Genomic DNA, 14,970 nt, shown 5'->3' on the forward strand with positions numbered 1-14,970 from the left:
CGATTTGTTGTTGCCGTATCTGTTGGGTCAGACGTATGGGTGTTGGTTCAGATGCACGGGCCAGCAGCTACATTTATGTGGGCCTTGGCCCAACCCGCACTATGTGGCCCGTCTGTAGCCGCGCTGCTAGCAGCTGCAGCGGGAGGCGCACTGCAGAGTCCCCCCTGTAGACCCACTGCAGGTATTGCTGCAGCTGCTGCTGCTCTGTGGGTCAGAGGTCATCTGACGTCACGTGAGTACAATCGTGAACCGACATCGCCGAGAATGTAAGCCATTTATTTCAAGAAACTTTGGGACCTGTAAGAAACCTTGGAGGTGGATTTTCTATTGATACGAGTCTGAAAAATACGCAGTTAGATTTGATCCTAAAATTATTAATTTAAATGAAATGAACTTATGTTTATAATAGTACTCAACCGGTAGCGTAAATTTGTACGCTATTTGCAGCCTAAGCTGCAGTTTAAAACCTAATAATTGTAGCGTCGCACATTTATTCATAAGCTTTTAATAGAAATTATTCACATTTCGTCAAACAATTTGACGAAACAAGGATAAAAATGGTCATTATTTTTTGACGAGATTTAGGATACGTAGAAAAAATTCTATCTTTATCTTCAATTTCAAATTCTGTAATTAATTTGTTTAAATTAGTTTTTAATGCAAGTATAAAACACAATCGCCAGCTCCAGGCCACCACCTATAGCAGGGTCAACCACTGTGAAGGCTCGCTGCAGGTCTTGCAGTTTGACGTCATGTATACCATGTTGCCCCAACTCCTGCAGCACATCCTGCACGTATTGCTCCTGCTCGTCCCGCGCCTGCTGGTAAACTTCTTGCAGGAACGGACTTACGGAGCCGTCCGCTGACTGATTTATATGAAAAAATTAGTCCCCTTTGCATTTCTTTTAACTTGTACGAAATTAAAACTAGATTCATAGATTTATAGGAAAAAATTAGTCTCTACGTATTTCTCGAAATAAAAACTAGATTCATAATAGTATGTCCTAGTAATTATTCCTTTACCGTTGTATTTATTTTGCTTTCTCGTGATGTTTCTCTTTCTGTAAAGTTTGCATCAAGATAGAGAGTATAAGATACCATGGCTGGGTACATGGCTTATGATTTATATATTGTCAGTCGTCGCAAGGTAACCAGAATGTTTCTTTTTTTTGCCAAAGTCGCTTGTTTGGGCATCATTAGGTGGCCATGTAAAATTATATATACTGGTTTAGAATTTATTGATTTAGACGGCCGAATTTGTTCATTCAAGTTTGATTGAAGACCAGAGAATGAGTTTTATTTATATTCTTCTTCTTTTTTTTTTTTTTTTTCAACAAATCAAACTATATTTTTCGTTAACGTACGAAAAACGAAATCTAAAAACAGCAAAATAATATGTCTTATTCTTACATGCCCGCAAAAAATATAGTTCGACTTGTTGAGAAAAATATGAAGAAGATTATAAATAAAACTCACTCTCGGTTCTCAATTAAACTTGTCTAATATTTGAATCCTTCTACAATATTCTGACCCTCCACGCGGACATCATCAGTCTGACTGAACTAAATGACCAATACCCTGGTATTTGTTAATTGAATATATTTTCACGACGTTTCGGGATTAGTTATCTGCTATTTATACTCAGTATTTTCACAATGGGATTTTAAAATATTTCAAAACAGCAACCATCATGGAGAGTAATTCTTGCTCAAGGATGGCATTACACTTAGGCTGTCCATACACTGTTAGAAAAATTACCGTTAACGGTATTACCGTCGTTTCAGTAACCGGTCGGCACGTGAAAAGAAATACCGTGTTGCCGTTTTTATTCTAATTTAACACTAGAAATCCGTAAAACATCTGATAAAAACGGCGAAACAGTTTATTTTCACGGGGCGACCAGCCACTAGAACGCCAGTGCATGGGACCGTTTTTTCTAACAGTGTATAATAAGGTTTCTTGTAAATTAAATTAGGATTGGTTCAGCTTACCTGTTTAAATAGTGTTGCATATTTGATTTTTGTGGCATCCTTCCTGGATGTTGCAATAGCCTTAGCAGACGACAGGAGGTCGTCCAAGCTCTCCTCGTCCTTGAGTGGGAACACCGTCCGCAGCACCACCAGCACCGTCGTGTGCGAGACCAGGCCCTGCCAAGGCTCTCTAGTTCATTTATTGCTATTTATTACATAGGTTTTATCCTTTCCAATTTTCAGTTTAATTCTAAGTATCATATGAAAAGTGAACATAGGTCATTTATTTCTATTAATTATTGTTTCATTATTTCCAATTTTTAATTAGTTTCTAAGCATCATAAGAAATGGAAACTACTATGACTTAGAGGTATGTAAAGGAACTTCAATTGTAGAGAATAACGTCCTACTTCTCAAAGGGCACGCTGTGTGCTTGCCATCTTTTGAATTTCTATGTATAGGTTTCCACCTCCTAGTAAAGGTCATTAATTCTACTCGAGAAGGATAATGTGATCAACATCATACCTACCATCTAGTTTGATTTTGCACCAATAGAAAATTTCGAGGATCCAACCCTGCGCTTTGGAATGGAATCTTTAAGATACCATCAAAAAGTCGATTGATTGGTCGCCACCTTGTCAAGAATAGCTTTGGAATAGAATCTTTAGGATAACACTAAAAGTCGATTGATTGGCCGCCACCTTGTTAAGAATATCTTTGGAATAGAATCTTTAGGATACCACTAAAACTCGATTGATTCGTCGCCACCTTGTTAAGAATAGCTTTGGAATAGAATCTCTAGGATACCACTAAAAGTTGATTGACTCGTCGCCACCTTGTTAAGAATATCATTAGAATAGAATCTTTAGGATACCACAAAAACTCGATTGATTGGTCGCCACCTTGTTAAGAATATCATTGTTTCTGAAGGTGGCCAGGAGGGCCTCTGCGGTGTCTGCCTGGTGGTGGTAGACGGCCTCCTCCACCTGCCCGGTGGCGATGCCCCAGAAGAGGCCAACCTGTTCATGGTGCGTGGGTTGTCTGCTGCATGAACTTCGCTTGTATCATAACTACGTAACTTTCGTCAATGATATAATGGCCATTAAAGCTTTTGAATCTCTAGAATCTTCAGTTAAAATCAAATTTCAACAAGGAGTCTCATAAACTAGAAATCTTCTGCAGGTATAATTAGTTTTTCTGTGGCAAATCTATGAATTACCAACAATGAGTATATATAGCTTATGTCCTCATGATAATTGTTCAACTACCAAAAACCTAATAAACAGAGCTCTTAATTAGCTCATGAGATAGTTTTATCTCTTAGCTTCGACCTGTCTCATTTCCTAAAAAACACACAACTTTTGAAATTCCTTTAAATAATTTTCTCCTGCAAGCGATGTTGGCGAGTCTAACATCGAAAGAAAAGATATCTTTTTACCGAGACAACACGCTGCTCTTGATTGCATTTCTCTTCATAAAAACTTGGATATTTAAAGAAGTCAACGACTGTCATTGAAGCCACCTTGAAATAAGTTATATTGATCTTATGATCATGTGTGAATGAACTTAAGATATCTTTGTATTTCAATCCGTCAAAAATTCTATTTCATATACGCACAAAGGTGCCATGATATGCATGATAGTGCGTTGGTGTTAACAGGTTGGTGTGGTACAGGTGCTTGCCTGGTCGTCGTGTGCTAGTCGCTGGCAGGCGTCTGCTAAGGAGTAGCACCATTCAGCTCTCATCTCAGGTAGATGGTACCTGCCAACCATTCTCAGCTGGGCTCATTATGGTACAATAAGGGAGACAAAGTTCTCAGGCGGCATTAATGGTTCACCTGTCTTAAATATTTTATCATGAAACTCGGGCAAATGTCAAAAGATAGCAAAAAACCCCATATCATATGCTGAACTCCAACAGTTACCTGAAATCCCAAGTGTACTGTTGTTTATAATTGGCTAGTAACGAATTAACGTACAAGTTTTATCTGCTGTAATTCCTTATTCCGACTGCTAATTATAATCACTTTTTTGTCACTAATACTAAATTATTTGACTGCGATTGACTTACTTGACAATGCATTTATCCATTAATAAAATCATTCTAATATCTTTATTCATCACCTGTATTCGTAGTGTTTGGTGATAGTACATATCCAAGAATAAAGTATCGATACATATCGATACCTCTACCACGTTTCCCATCCCTTGTACTCGAATTTTTTTTTTTGCGGTGGTATTTGTCCATGAATAAAGTAGTAGCACATATCCTCTATATTACGTCTTTTATAAATCACCTGTGTTCGAAATACATGGCGAGGTACTTGTCCATAGGCATGGCCCTGGTGCCTGGGGCACTTCTCTTCTCCTGCCAGACGTGCGTGATGACGCGCTGCACGTCGCGCAGCGTGAGGCGCCTGTTGCGTACGACACCTTCGTAGCGCAGATACTCGGGCACCTCTTCCGAAACTCCCTGAGGATGATTTAGTTAATATTTCATTTGGAAATGTACAAGAATTTTGTCGTAGAAGAATTAATTTAATCAAGTGACATAAACGAGGCGGTTTGTTGATTATAATGATAGGAAATAAGGTTCCAGATAGATGGTTGTTCATTTTTATTGCTGGTTTAAGCGGTTCACAACTAGTTAATGTGATTCGCAGCCGCTTCAAACTTTTCAAATCTAATTCAAACGGTTCTAAGCTGGTCCAAATGGTGTAAGGTTTGTTCAGACGGTCCGAAGCAGGTTCAAATGGCTTAAAGCTGGTTCAATTTGAGTCAAACTGGCTCGCTTGATTTGGCAAAATGTTTGAAGCGATGTGAGTGAATTGTGTTCTTTTTTATCAACGCTGTTCCCATTAAGCAATGAAGGAAGCATGTCTATTTTTAGCAATCTTAACGCCATCGATGCCAAAGAATTGTTTAAATCTCAGACCTAAGTTCCTGTTAAAGTATATAGGCCAACCTTCCATGTCATGAGAAGATTTCCTTGAATTAACATCCTACACAACCGATGTTATGATGGCGCTACAGTGTCCGGTGTCTTCGCTATGTAGCTCATAGCGCATATTAATCCCACATGCATGTGGCTCAATTCTAGTCGAAGATTGAACACAGCTTGAATCAGCGTTGCGCCAGTCTCGATGGTCGGGACTGCCTCAGTCTGAACTGATAAAACAGTTTTTCAGGCGTCAGTCGCGCAGAGTCTCATAGTGGAAAAGGGCCTTTAGCGGTGAGTCTGGTCGCACTGTGTAGCTCATGACGCACATTACACACGAGACCCTCGTACCTTAGCGATAAAGGTGGTCGCACTATGTTGCCCATGACGCATAACACGAGACCTTCATACTTGAGCGGTGAGGGTGGGTGCACTGTATTGCCCATGAAACACATTATACACGAGACCCTCGTATACCTTAGCGATAAAGGTGGTCGCACTGTATTGCCCATGAAACACATTATACACGAGACCCTCGTACCTTAGCGATAAAGGTGGTCGCACTGTATTGCCCATGAAACACATTATACACGAGACCCTCGTACCTTAGCGATAAAGGTGGTCGCACTGTGTAGCCCATGACGCACATTACACACGAGACCCTCGTACCTTAGCGATAAAGGTGGTCGCACTGTGCTGCTCATGAAACACATTATACACGACACCTTCATACCTTAGCGATAAAGGTGGTCGCACTGTATTGCCCATGACGCACATTACACACGAGACCTTCGTACCTTAGCGATAAAGGTGGTCGCACTGTGTAGCTCATGACGCACATTACACACGAGACCCTCGTACCTTAGCGGTGAGGAACTCATGGGCGTGCGTGACGCTGACGGCGGTGAGGTGCGTCAGCAGCGCCGTCAGGAAGTCCTCGCTGGTGTGGCAGTCCTGGCTCACCTCCCGCCACGTCGCCACGCCCCCCTCCAGGTGCTCGCTCACCCTGCGTGCTCGTAGAGTGTAATGCATAATTAAAATATTTCAAATTTAATTTTCTTATGCGCGCATACCGAGTTTTTAACGTTAATTAAGTACGTCTATGCGTGCTCGCCTGACAAACTTGCACTAGCTTATTTACTCCTTGCTTCTGTATATACATTGTATGAAGCTTGTGAGATGTAACTGTGGTACTCATTAAGTATGTAATTCAAACAATAATGAACAATACAATAGTTATTTGTGGACTCAACGTAGTGAATGAGTGTATAATATGTTACAGCCTGTTGATTGTGAGAACATATTGTGCATTACGAAACCTTACTGAATTTATAGCTTGATATTCATTGAATTATATAAACGTACTTGGCTTGCTCTAAATTTTGAACAGATGGTTTCTCTGCTTTTTTATTTATAATTTATTCACAACGCGTCGAGTTGAGGTATCGCTACACGGTGGCATGACAAGGCTGGTGAGTCAAGGCACCGCTACACGGTGGCATGACAAGGCTGGAGTGTCAAGGCACCGCTACATGGTGGCATGACAAGGCTGGTGTGTCAGGGCACCGCTACACGGTGGCATGACAAGGCTGGTGAGTCAGGGCACCGCTACACGGTGGCATGACAAGGCTGGAGTGTCAAGGCACCGCTACACGGTGGCATGACAAGGCTGGTGAGTCAAGGCACCGCTACACGGTGGCATGACAAGGCTGGTGAGTCAAGGCACCGCTACACGGGGGCATGACAAGGCTGGTGAGTCAGGGCACCGCTACACGGGGGCATGACAAGGCTGGTTGTCAGGGCACCGCTACACGGTGGCATGACAAGGCTGGTGTGTCAAGGCACCGCTACACGGTGGCATGACAAGGCTGGTGAGTCAAGGCACCGCTACACGGTGGCATGACAAGGCTGGTGAGTCAGGGCACCTGTCCCAGGCAGGGCGCGGCGTGGCGCTGCGACGCAGGCTGCTGTTCTCAGTGGCCAGACGGTCGCGCTCCACCAGCGCCTTCTGCTGCTGCGCTGCACACGACGGCTCGATTATTGCAGTGTGGGGGAAATTATAATTTAAAACATGGGGGAATAATTAGCCAGTTGTCGGTCATCGTGATAGTTATACTGTATAGAACTAACTTCAAAACGTCTATTCTGAGATGGTTGTCGTATAAAACATCTGAACTCAGCGATCGTCATTCGCTTTAAACCGTTTTACGACGTAGGCAAGATGGGTGGGTTTATTTAATTCGTATAGGCTTCAGTCTCATGCAATGTTTTGCTTGAAACTTGATGACTTCAGGTTAATTTATTGTATTGTTTTCGGATTTCCTAACTCAGCCTATGCTTATTGATCAGTGGCACTCACTGACCTCAGGCTGGCACAATTTTTGTCCGTTTTAGCGACCTTGCAACAAATAGTGCTCATTGCTGCAGCGTTTGACTATGATTTTTGTTGTTACTGACCATTGTTACTGACCATTGTTACGGATGACAATATGTACAATATTAAGTTAGCAAGAGGTCTAAATCTTATCTTATTCTAACAATACTGCCGAGATCAAGTTCCATGAGTTCTCACCAGACAGCGCGCGGTGCTCCCTGAGGAGGGCGGCGTGCGCGTGCGTAAGCGCAGCGTGCGCGGCGGCGACGTCCGCGAGCTTGCGCTGACTGCGCTGGTACTGCGCGCGCGGCACTGCGTCCCTGTGCGCCACCGTCAGCTGCAGCACCTGCTGCTCCTTGCGCGACAGCTGCTCCCTGGAGGGCGATACAGCTGTGTTAGACTATTTGCAGGCATTTTAAGAAATAAAATTAACGTTTACTTTTTTATTCTGAATTCAGAATGATAGTTTGTTGAGGGCAATAGTTTTGAAGTTTCAGTTTCAGTAAAGTATCCAGACGCAGCCGGGACAATAGAATAAGTTTCCACCGAAAAATATCTCCGGGATATATATTATAAATTCCTGGTTTAGTTTCTTTACGCCTGACAACAAAATAAAATCATCGAACGGTAAATTTGGCCATTCATTCATTGGATGGTTATTCACCTTGGCTCTTCATGGCGATCTCAGAGATCTATTACTATCCATTCATTATTCATAAGCGAGTTATCAACACTGAGTATTTCATTCACCTATAAAAACTTAGCTGAAGAAATTTTACATTTAGCAGCACGATCATACTTGCACTTCTGGTAGGCTATAGCCAGCAGTTCCGGGTCCGCAAGCCTGTCCGGTCCCTCGTATCTGAGCAGGCGCTTGCGGCAGCCTGCCGCCTCCACCTTTGCCTGTCCAGAAATGAAAGCCCCCAGTCTCGTAATTTTGGAATTATAATCTGCCCTTAAGTAGGACAATCGAATTAAGGCATAATAAAATGAGTATTAAAAGATGGTACACTCTCGCCTTCTGAACGACTTTGAAACATGTACAGTATAGTCCCAGTCCAGCAGGAGTATTACGGTACATCTCAAATACTATTTAATTTATGTAAGACAAACATGAGTAATACGGTGCTACTTAAAATATAATAATTTAGACGAGATAACCCGGAGAAATACGGTGATACTTGAATATTACCAGACTTATGCAAGACAAACTGGAGTGATACGGTGCTATACTTGAATACTCCCTGATTTAAGCAAAAGCAAGACAAGCAATTAAGAGTAATGAAGTTATACCTAAATATTTACCTAGTTTGAGGAAAATAAGCAGGATTAACATGATTCTACTTAAGTATTACTTAACTTAAGCGAGATAAACAGGACTAATATGATGCTACTTAACTATTATTTAATATAAGTAAGACAAGTATAAGAAGTGACGTGCTACTTAAGTACAACTTAATTCAGACACGACGAGTGCAGCCATCCGCCCTACAGGACAGCACGCAAGAGGCACCTGCAGGAGGCGCGCTGTGAGGGCCTCGCTGTCCCGCCTCAGCTGCAGCGTCGTCTGCACCTCCGCCTGTAGAGCCTCCTCCGCCTGTAGAAGTCGGAGGCAATGCATGAATCAATTGACAAAATAAATAATTTTGAATAAAATTATATATATAAAAAAATTGAAAAATTAATTTTTTTAATATCCGACAATAAAATGAGAAATTCATTGTACAACTGTAAAATTGGAGACACTGGAATCTTTAGAAGTGTTATCTTTAAAAAGTAATTTTTAAACGTATATTTTATTTATATTAGTGATGAAGCTTGATGAATGTTCGGAGTGGGAGAATTAGGGATAATACGTCTACATTAGTTTGCCTTAGTACTACGTCGTATGTCATCAGTATCCATAAACAAGGTCTCAACCATCAAGCCAATAAATGTTTTTGAGTTTTCTGTAGTGTAGAGAAAAATAATTTTGGAGGCTGAAAAGCCCGCAGATTGTTGAATATATACGAATGATGCATGGAAGATGCGCTTCGTTACAGATCACGGCTCAGGATGCTGCTATTCTCTGTGAGGAAAGAGGTGGGTAGGGGCAAAGACCCCGTACCCCTTCCCCATTGTTGGGTAACATATATATTCACGTATGTAGCAGAGCTTTAACTGATAAATTTTCATTTAACGTGCAAATAATCTCCATGTATGAGAGGCGCGCACACTGAAATATTTTGAAATAAAAGTATCAGTATTGCTGATTGGAGCCGAATGCGCAGGCTCATTCCTTGTACTTATTTCGTTTAAATTACTCATTTCAGTCGGATGGATTTACGTGTTCATCAAAAATATCAGTTAATAGAATTTAAATTGAACAAAAATTGAAAATTTATCAGCAAATTTATTAAACGAATAATAAATTATACATCGTTATTTTGGGACAGTTTTTCTTACACAAATGTAACGGAAAATGAATGAAATAAATAAATCTTGCCTCTCGTTTAGTAAATTTTTTTCAATGTCGTGTACAATTATTATTCTCCTTTTATTTTATTAATTATCACGTTCTCCTTCAAGCACTAATAAAGTTGGCTGCTGGAGCCAATTCACAGTTCAAACAGAATGTGTTGCCCGTTCGATTTTAGTTGCCCTCGAAAAATTTTCTACTCCTGAAAGAAAGTTTTTACGGGCATCTCGTTAACTAACACCTTTCGTCATGAGAGAAGCAATTGAGGAATAAAGAGATCTCAGGGGCTAAGCCCTTTATATGAATGTTCAGCAGGATCGTGTTTTACATTTTAGAATAATGATACAAAAACGGTATCATCTATTGCTAAGTTGAATGAATAAATATTGTAATTTGGTTTCCACTCGTACATCATCCCAGGAAAAATCTATATATTGCCCACAAAGAAAGTGGCCCATAGTTCGGTAACCATTGTACCTTATTCAAGCCCGATTGTTGGATTCGAGTCATAAGCACTACTTGATGCGATTGAGCGGAGAAAAATATATAGCATGAAGATAGTAACTTCATAAACTTGGCCTATTTTTTAGCCCATTATTTTACTGTACAATACTAACCAGAGGGCGCATAAGTGACAACTAAGCGCGCTTGGTCGGTGTTAAGTGCAATCATTGAGACTTTGTGCATGATATTATAAAAACAAAAACTTTTTATCGAATCGAATGCTGCACTCGCCCAACGGAATGATTGTAGGAATACGCTGTTCGAACGGAGTTTAGAAGACAATTAGGTCAGCACAGAAAATGTCTAAGCCAGTGGTTTACACGCGTCTTGCTTTCAGCAAGTCATTATGGATGGCAAATCGGATTTATTTTCCAACTTGTAAACTTTTCAAAAACCTAAGCACTTCATCGGTGCGGCAACTTATATGTGGATGACAACAATGTACATTTGCATGAGTATGTTTGGAACGGGATTTAACCAACTTGAGCTGACCAAGTCATTTATCATCAGACAATAAATTTGTGCCTACTGCTATCTCTAACGTAATTCAGGTCTACAAACTTTTAATTAAATAAGCTGGTAAAGTATTTCCTTTGAGGAGTATCCCCACTCTCCAGAGAGATGCATCGTTCCAAACATAATAAATTCTAAACTCTATGATTCTAAAAAAATTAGTTTTTCATGATTCTTTTTTTCAAAGAAGAATACACCCTCAGTACACATCAAAATTAACAGTAAAGTTAATCGATGAGATGATGCAACTGAAAATTTTCAGCTACTTCAATTACTATTAAAGATTTGAAGTATCATAGGTGTGCTCTGGATTCCAAGTTAATCCGACTAGACTGGAAAAATCGAGTTGTGAAGAAAAGTATTATAGTTTATGACGAAAGGAATGAGTGCAGGGAAAAAAATCTGTTTCACCAGGCGCAAATCTCAGAATGTGTCAACATGAACTCATGTCCAGAAGTTGGTAATGCCCTGAACATTTTATTTTAGGGAAAAGAGTGTAGCTTTAGTGCAGAGACAGCGGCTGAGCTCGTAAATAAGGAAGTTAGCCATGAGCAGGCGTCATTTGTTCAGTGCTAGCAGACTATAGAATAGAATAGAAATGTCGGCGTTGAAGAGATAGGCCCATGGATATCATCTTAATGGTGCAGAAACGTTCGATTATGAAAAAAAAATTACGAAAGTAAATTTGTCTCCTATAGCAGAAACGCTATAAATTCTCTGGAATAGCAATGGTTGAAGAATTCACATGAAAGAAATTTTTGCAGCTCGGTAAGCATCGTCAGAAATTCAGTCGTTGTGTAGGCCGCTCCGGCGGCGAACCGAACTGAAACTTATATTCAATGCAGTACATTCCTCATGTGCAATTTTGGTTCAGCTAGGCCAGCAGTTAACTTTTGTCGGGAATATCTTGTGTTGGGCAGTTTTTGTGAGAGAAAAATACGTAACTGATAATCTTTCATGAACAGAAATTGCTCAGCTTGTATAGACGGAAGGGCTCACATTACACGTACCAAAGTGTGAACCGCAAGAATAGACAGGTGTCGGACAAATTTACGGCCGGTCTCACTGCCATTCTCCAAATTCAAAGGCCAAGGAATATCTCCCAAACTTATGAGCGTAGCAGAAAATTGATACACTTATTCTGCATGGTTGAACTATATACTTGTTCCACCATGCGTAATCAGTAGGACCTAACGGTGATGTTTACCTTGTGAAAAATTTTCCATTTCACCTACAGTCCTGAGTTATAGAGCAATTCGGTCCGAAATATACAGAGACAAAGAAATTTATTCTAAACTACTGAACAGATTTGAACGAAACTTTGGAGACGCATTCCCATGTTTACCCATGCATTCATAACCCCCCAACGGTGATGTTTAGCTTACGATAATTTTTTCGATCTTACTTCTGCTTTCGAATTTTTTGCTGTGTCGATTACATTCGCGAGTTATACAGCAATACGGGTCGAAATTTTCAGTGGCCAAGAAATTTCTTCTAAACCGCTGAACAGATTTGAATGAAAATTTGAATATACAAACCTAACCTCCCAACCGTGATGTTTAGCTAATGACAATTTTTCATTTTTGCCTTCGAGTAATATGGATGTAGGGACTTAGGGAGGAACGGCCGGCATATCTGAGGCCGATTTTTAAATTTGCATTGACCCAGAATATAATAATTAATGCTGTGGGCACATTTTTGTTAATCATGGATGTTTTGTATATCTTGTGACTAATGATTTCTTATCTCATAATCTATTATCGACTGATCTCATAAATAGAACTAACCACTAACAAAACCTGTGGGTCTGATACTAACACTGTCAGCATATTCAGTTTTTATCAGTATTATTAAGTAATGCTCGCTTAGAGATAAGAAGTACCAGTCTAAGCAGCTTGTTAGGACCAGTATATTAATTATTAAGGCCAGTGTGCTAGGCCCAGTATATCGCTGGAAGGATCAGTATGTGTTCTCAATTTCAGGTACCAAGACTGCCGTTGTGAAGAATGTTTCTGCTTAACTCCATGTGACGTCACAACGGGCATGTTACGTCACATGCGCGTTGAGACGTCACTGTCTGCTGTGCAGCGCGCGTGTGACGTCACATGTTCTCTACTGCCACAGCTGATGATCTCTACTGCCACAGCTGATGATCTCTACTGCTCCTACCAATCATTATCGCTATCATCCTCGTTATCATCATCGTCGTGCAGCATCATTTCTTTCATTTTATTGCCTATATTAATTCAGATCATCCACTATTATATACAGTATTTTTATATAGATTAAGCATCATCGATTAAAGGAAGTAATATCATGATTGTTCGTGATATAATTCAGTTTTAATAAAGTTTGTTCTCCACGTAAGCTATAATGCAGAATATTATAAAGGTTAAACATGCTAAGCTGTTTTTGAAGGAAAAACAACCTCAATCAGTCAATTATGTTGCTATGTTCTCAAACTAATCTCTTTTCTGATCAGTCAAGTGTTAATGGTTAAACAATTTGAGTATCAATTGTTAAACAAATTTGAGTTTCTAGTGTTACAAATTTTTGAGTGTCGATTGTTGATTGCCCATTTTGATTGTCTATTGTTAAAAGAAAATATGGCGCAAAAAAGAACAAATGGGAACAGATAGGACCGCTGAAAACTTTATGAGAGACGTGAACATTTAAGGTAGCTACTTTTGAGAGCTGCGCCTCTGTCTTATATAGACAGAGTAAGCTCTACTTCTTCATAGGAATTTACAAGTAGCCAGGATAGGAAATTTTCCCAAGAACCGATAGTATCCTAGATTTTTCCCTGACATGTATTTTATTCAATTTGTCTCAGAACAGAAATTGCTCAGCTTGTATAGACGGAAGGGCTCACATTACACGTACCAAAGTGTGAACCGCAAGAATAGACAGGTGTCGGACAAATTTATATCATATCATATCATTATATTATATATCATATCATTATAATATATATATCATATCATATCACCTTGATAATCTCGCGGTGATTGAGGCGCGCGAGCAACATAACGTCGTCCAGTTGGCGCTGCAGCTCTCGCTTGCTCTCGATCGCTGCATCGTACTGCCGTGCCTGGCATTTGGACTGCTGCAGGCACTCCAGCATCATCTGGTCACATGTTTCACGTTAATATCACATACAAATAATATTCTCTACAAATATTTCATCAGTTCATTAGGGATGAAAGACTGAATTTAACCAACGAGCCCAGACTTATGAGCAACTCTTGTCAGCCTACTCAAGCTTTATATGATATCTCAAGTCTCGTGAATCGATGAATTACCTGCAAGTTTTCGATATTATTCTTCGCTTTTTTACAAGCATTCATTAGATGTTCAAGTGCTGTCACAACCACTTCAATGAAATATCCGAAATCCATGCTAAACGTTAGTGCGCCATTTTTGTGCTCACGTCTGTCGCTGGGAGTTTCGTGACAACACATCCGCCCGGCATATGAATTAATCGAAGCCTTCATTTCTCTCTTAGAATTCGCTCCCGAGTTCGTTTTTTTATTGCTCTTCATGCAACTAATAATGCTTTGTGGTTTGTCTACTTGGAGAACTCGAGGTAGCTGAAAGAGTTTAGAAGCAGTAATCTCTTGCCCGATGTTTGGCTTCGGTACGTTTGAGCGGTGGCTCTCAATTCGTATTTTCGTCGGATTGAAGCTACGTAAGCTGATGATCAGCGCCTCAGCTAAGACCAAGCTGTCTGACAAACTCCCGGGTTTCTGTAAAAGAAATTATAGTCACATAGTTTATTTTTTCATGTGAGTAAGTTTGGTATTTTACCACCATGTCGAAGTTACTGCATCACTGGACCATAAGTTTACATTTTAAATTTAATTTGGTGCAATCGTCACCTGAGTACATTGTTGCAGAGCTTTCTGTAGCTCCCAGCACGAGTCTTCTGAGAGTCCGTCGACGATGTACATAATTCCGAAACGCTAAAAACGGTCATCACACGTCCACTGTCTGCCACAGACTGGCATGATTTAGCATCTTTTCTGTGCTGTAAATTTAAAATATGCAATTATTATTTAAAAGAAATGGGTTTCTGTGGGTGAGGACAAAATATCAGAGAGCTGTTGCATGCGTTCCCGTGAGGAGTGCTAACAAGCGAATGTTGGCAGCTGGTTAGTCTTCGTAATCACTAGGACAAGCAAATGCGAGTTTTGTATCGCTCAGGACATGATCA

At 40.3% G+C, this 14,970-nt stretch overlaps 1 protein-coding gene across 1 annotated transcript; it reads right to left on the reverse strand.

Moving 5' to 3' along the window:
- Positions 1-73: 73 nt before the first annotated feature.
- Positions 74-14,707, reverse strand: LOC108680944 (translin-associated factor X-interacting protein 1-like). The gene is made up of 14 exons (XM_018169878.1): positions 14,636-14,707; positions 14,330-14,503; positions 13,747-13,884; positions 8,796-8,879; positions 8,082-8,185; positions 7,481-7,656; positions 6,834-6,927; positions 5,770-5,914; positions 4,268-4,443; positions 3,654-3,732; positions 2,873-2,989; positions 1,992-2,147; positions 698-866; positions 74-204 (listed from the first exon to the last, which is right to left on the reverse strand). Exons 1-14 carry the CDS (start codon positions 14,705-14,707, stop codon positions 74-76), a joined length of 1,815 nt encoding a protein of 604 aa, XP_018025367.1.
- Positions 14,708-14,970: the final 263 nt, after the last annotated feature.

The sequence above is a fragment of the Hyalella azteca genome, unplaced genomic scaffold (genome assembly GCF_000764305.2).
Source record: "Hyalella azteca isolate HAZT.00-mixed unplaced genomic scaffold, Hazt_2.0.2 contig7447, whole genome shotgun sequence".
Classification (NCBI taxonomy): domain Eukaryota; kingdom Metazoa; phylum Arthropoda; class Malacostraca; order Amphipoda; family Hyalellidae; genus Hyalella; species Hyalella azteca.

What these genes read in the sequence shown, in the direction of transcription:
- LOC108680944 (XM_018169878.1), bottom strand. Translation starts at nt 14,707, where the DNA reads ATGTACATCGTCGACGGACTCTCAGAAGACTCGTGCTGGGAGCTACAG. An exon ending in CCGCGCCCTGCCTGGGACAG is followed by an intron (nt 5,915 to 6,833) that starts GTGCCCTGACTC and finishes ACGAGCACGCAG; the next exon opens with GGTGAGCGAGCACCTGGAGG. An exon ending in GACTAGCACACGACGACCAG is followed by an intron (nt 2,990 to 3,653) that starts GCAAGCACCTGT and finishes CACCATGAACAG; the next exon opens with GTTGGCCTCTTCTGGGGCAT.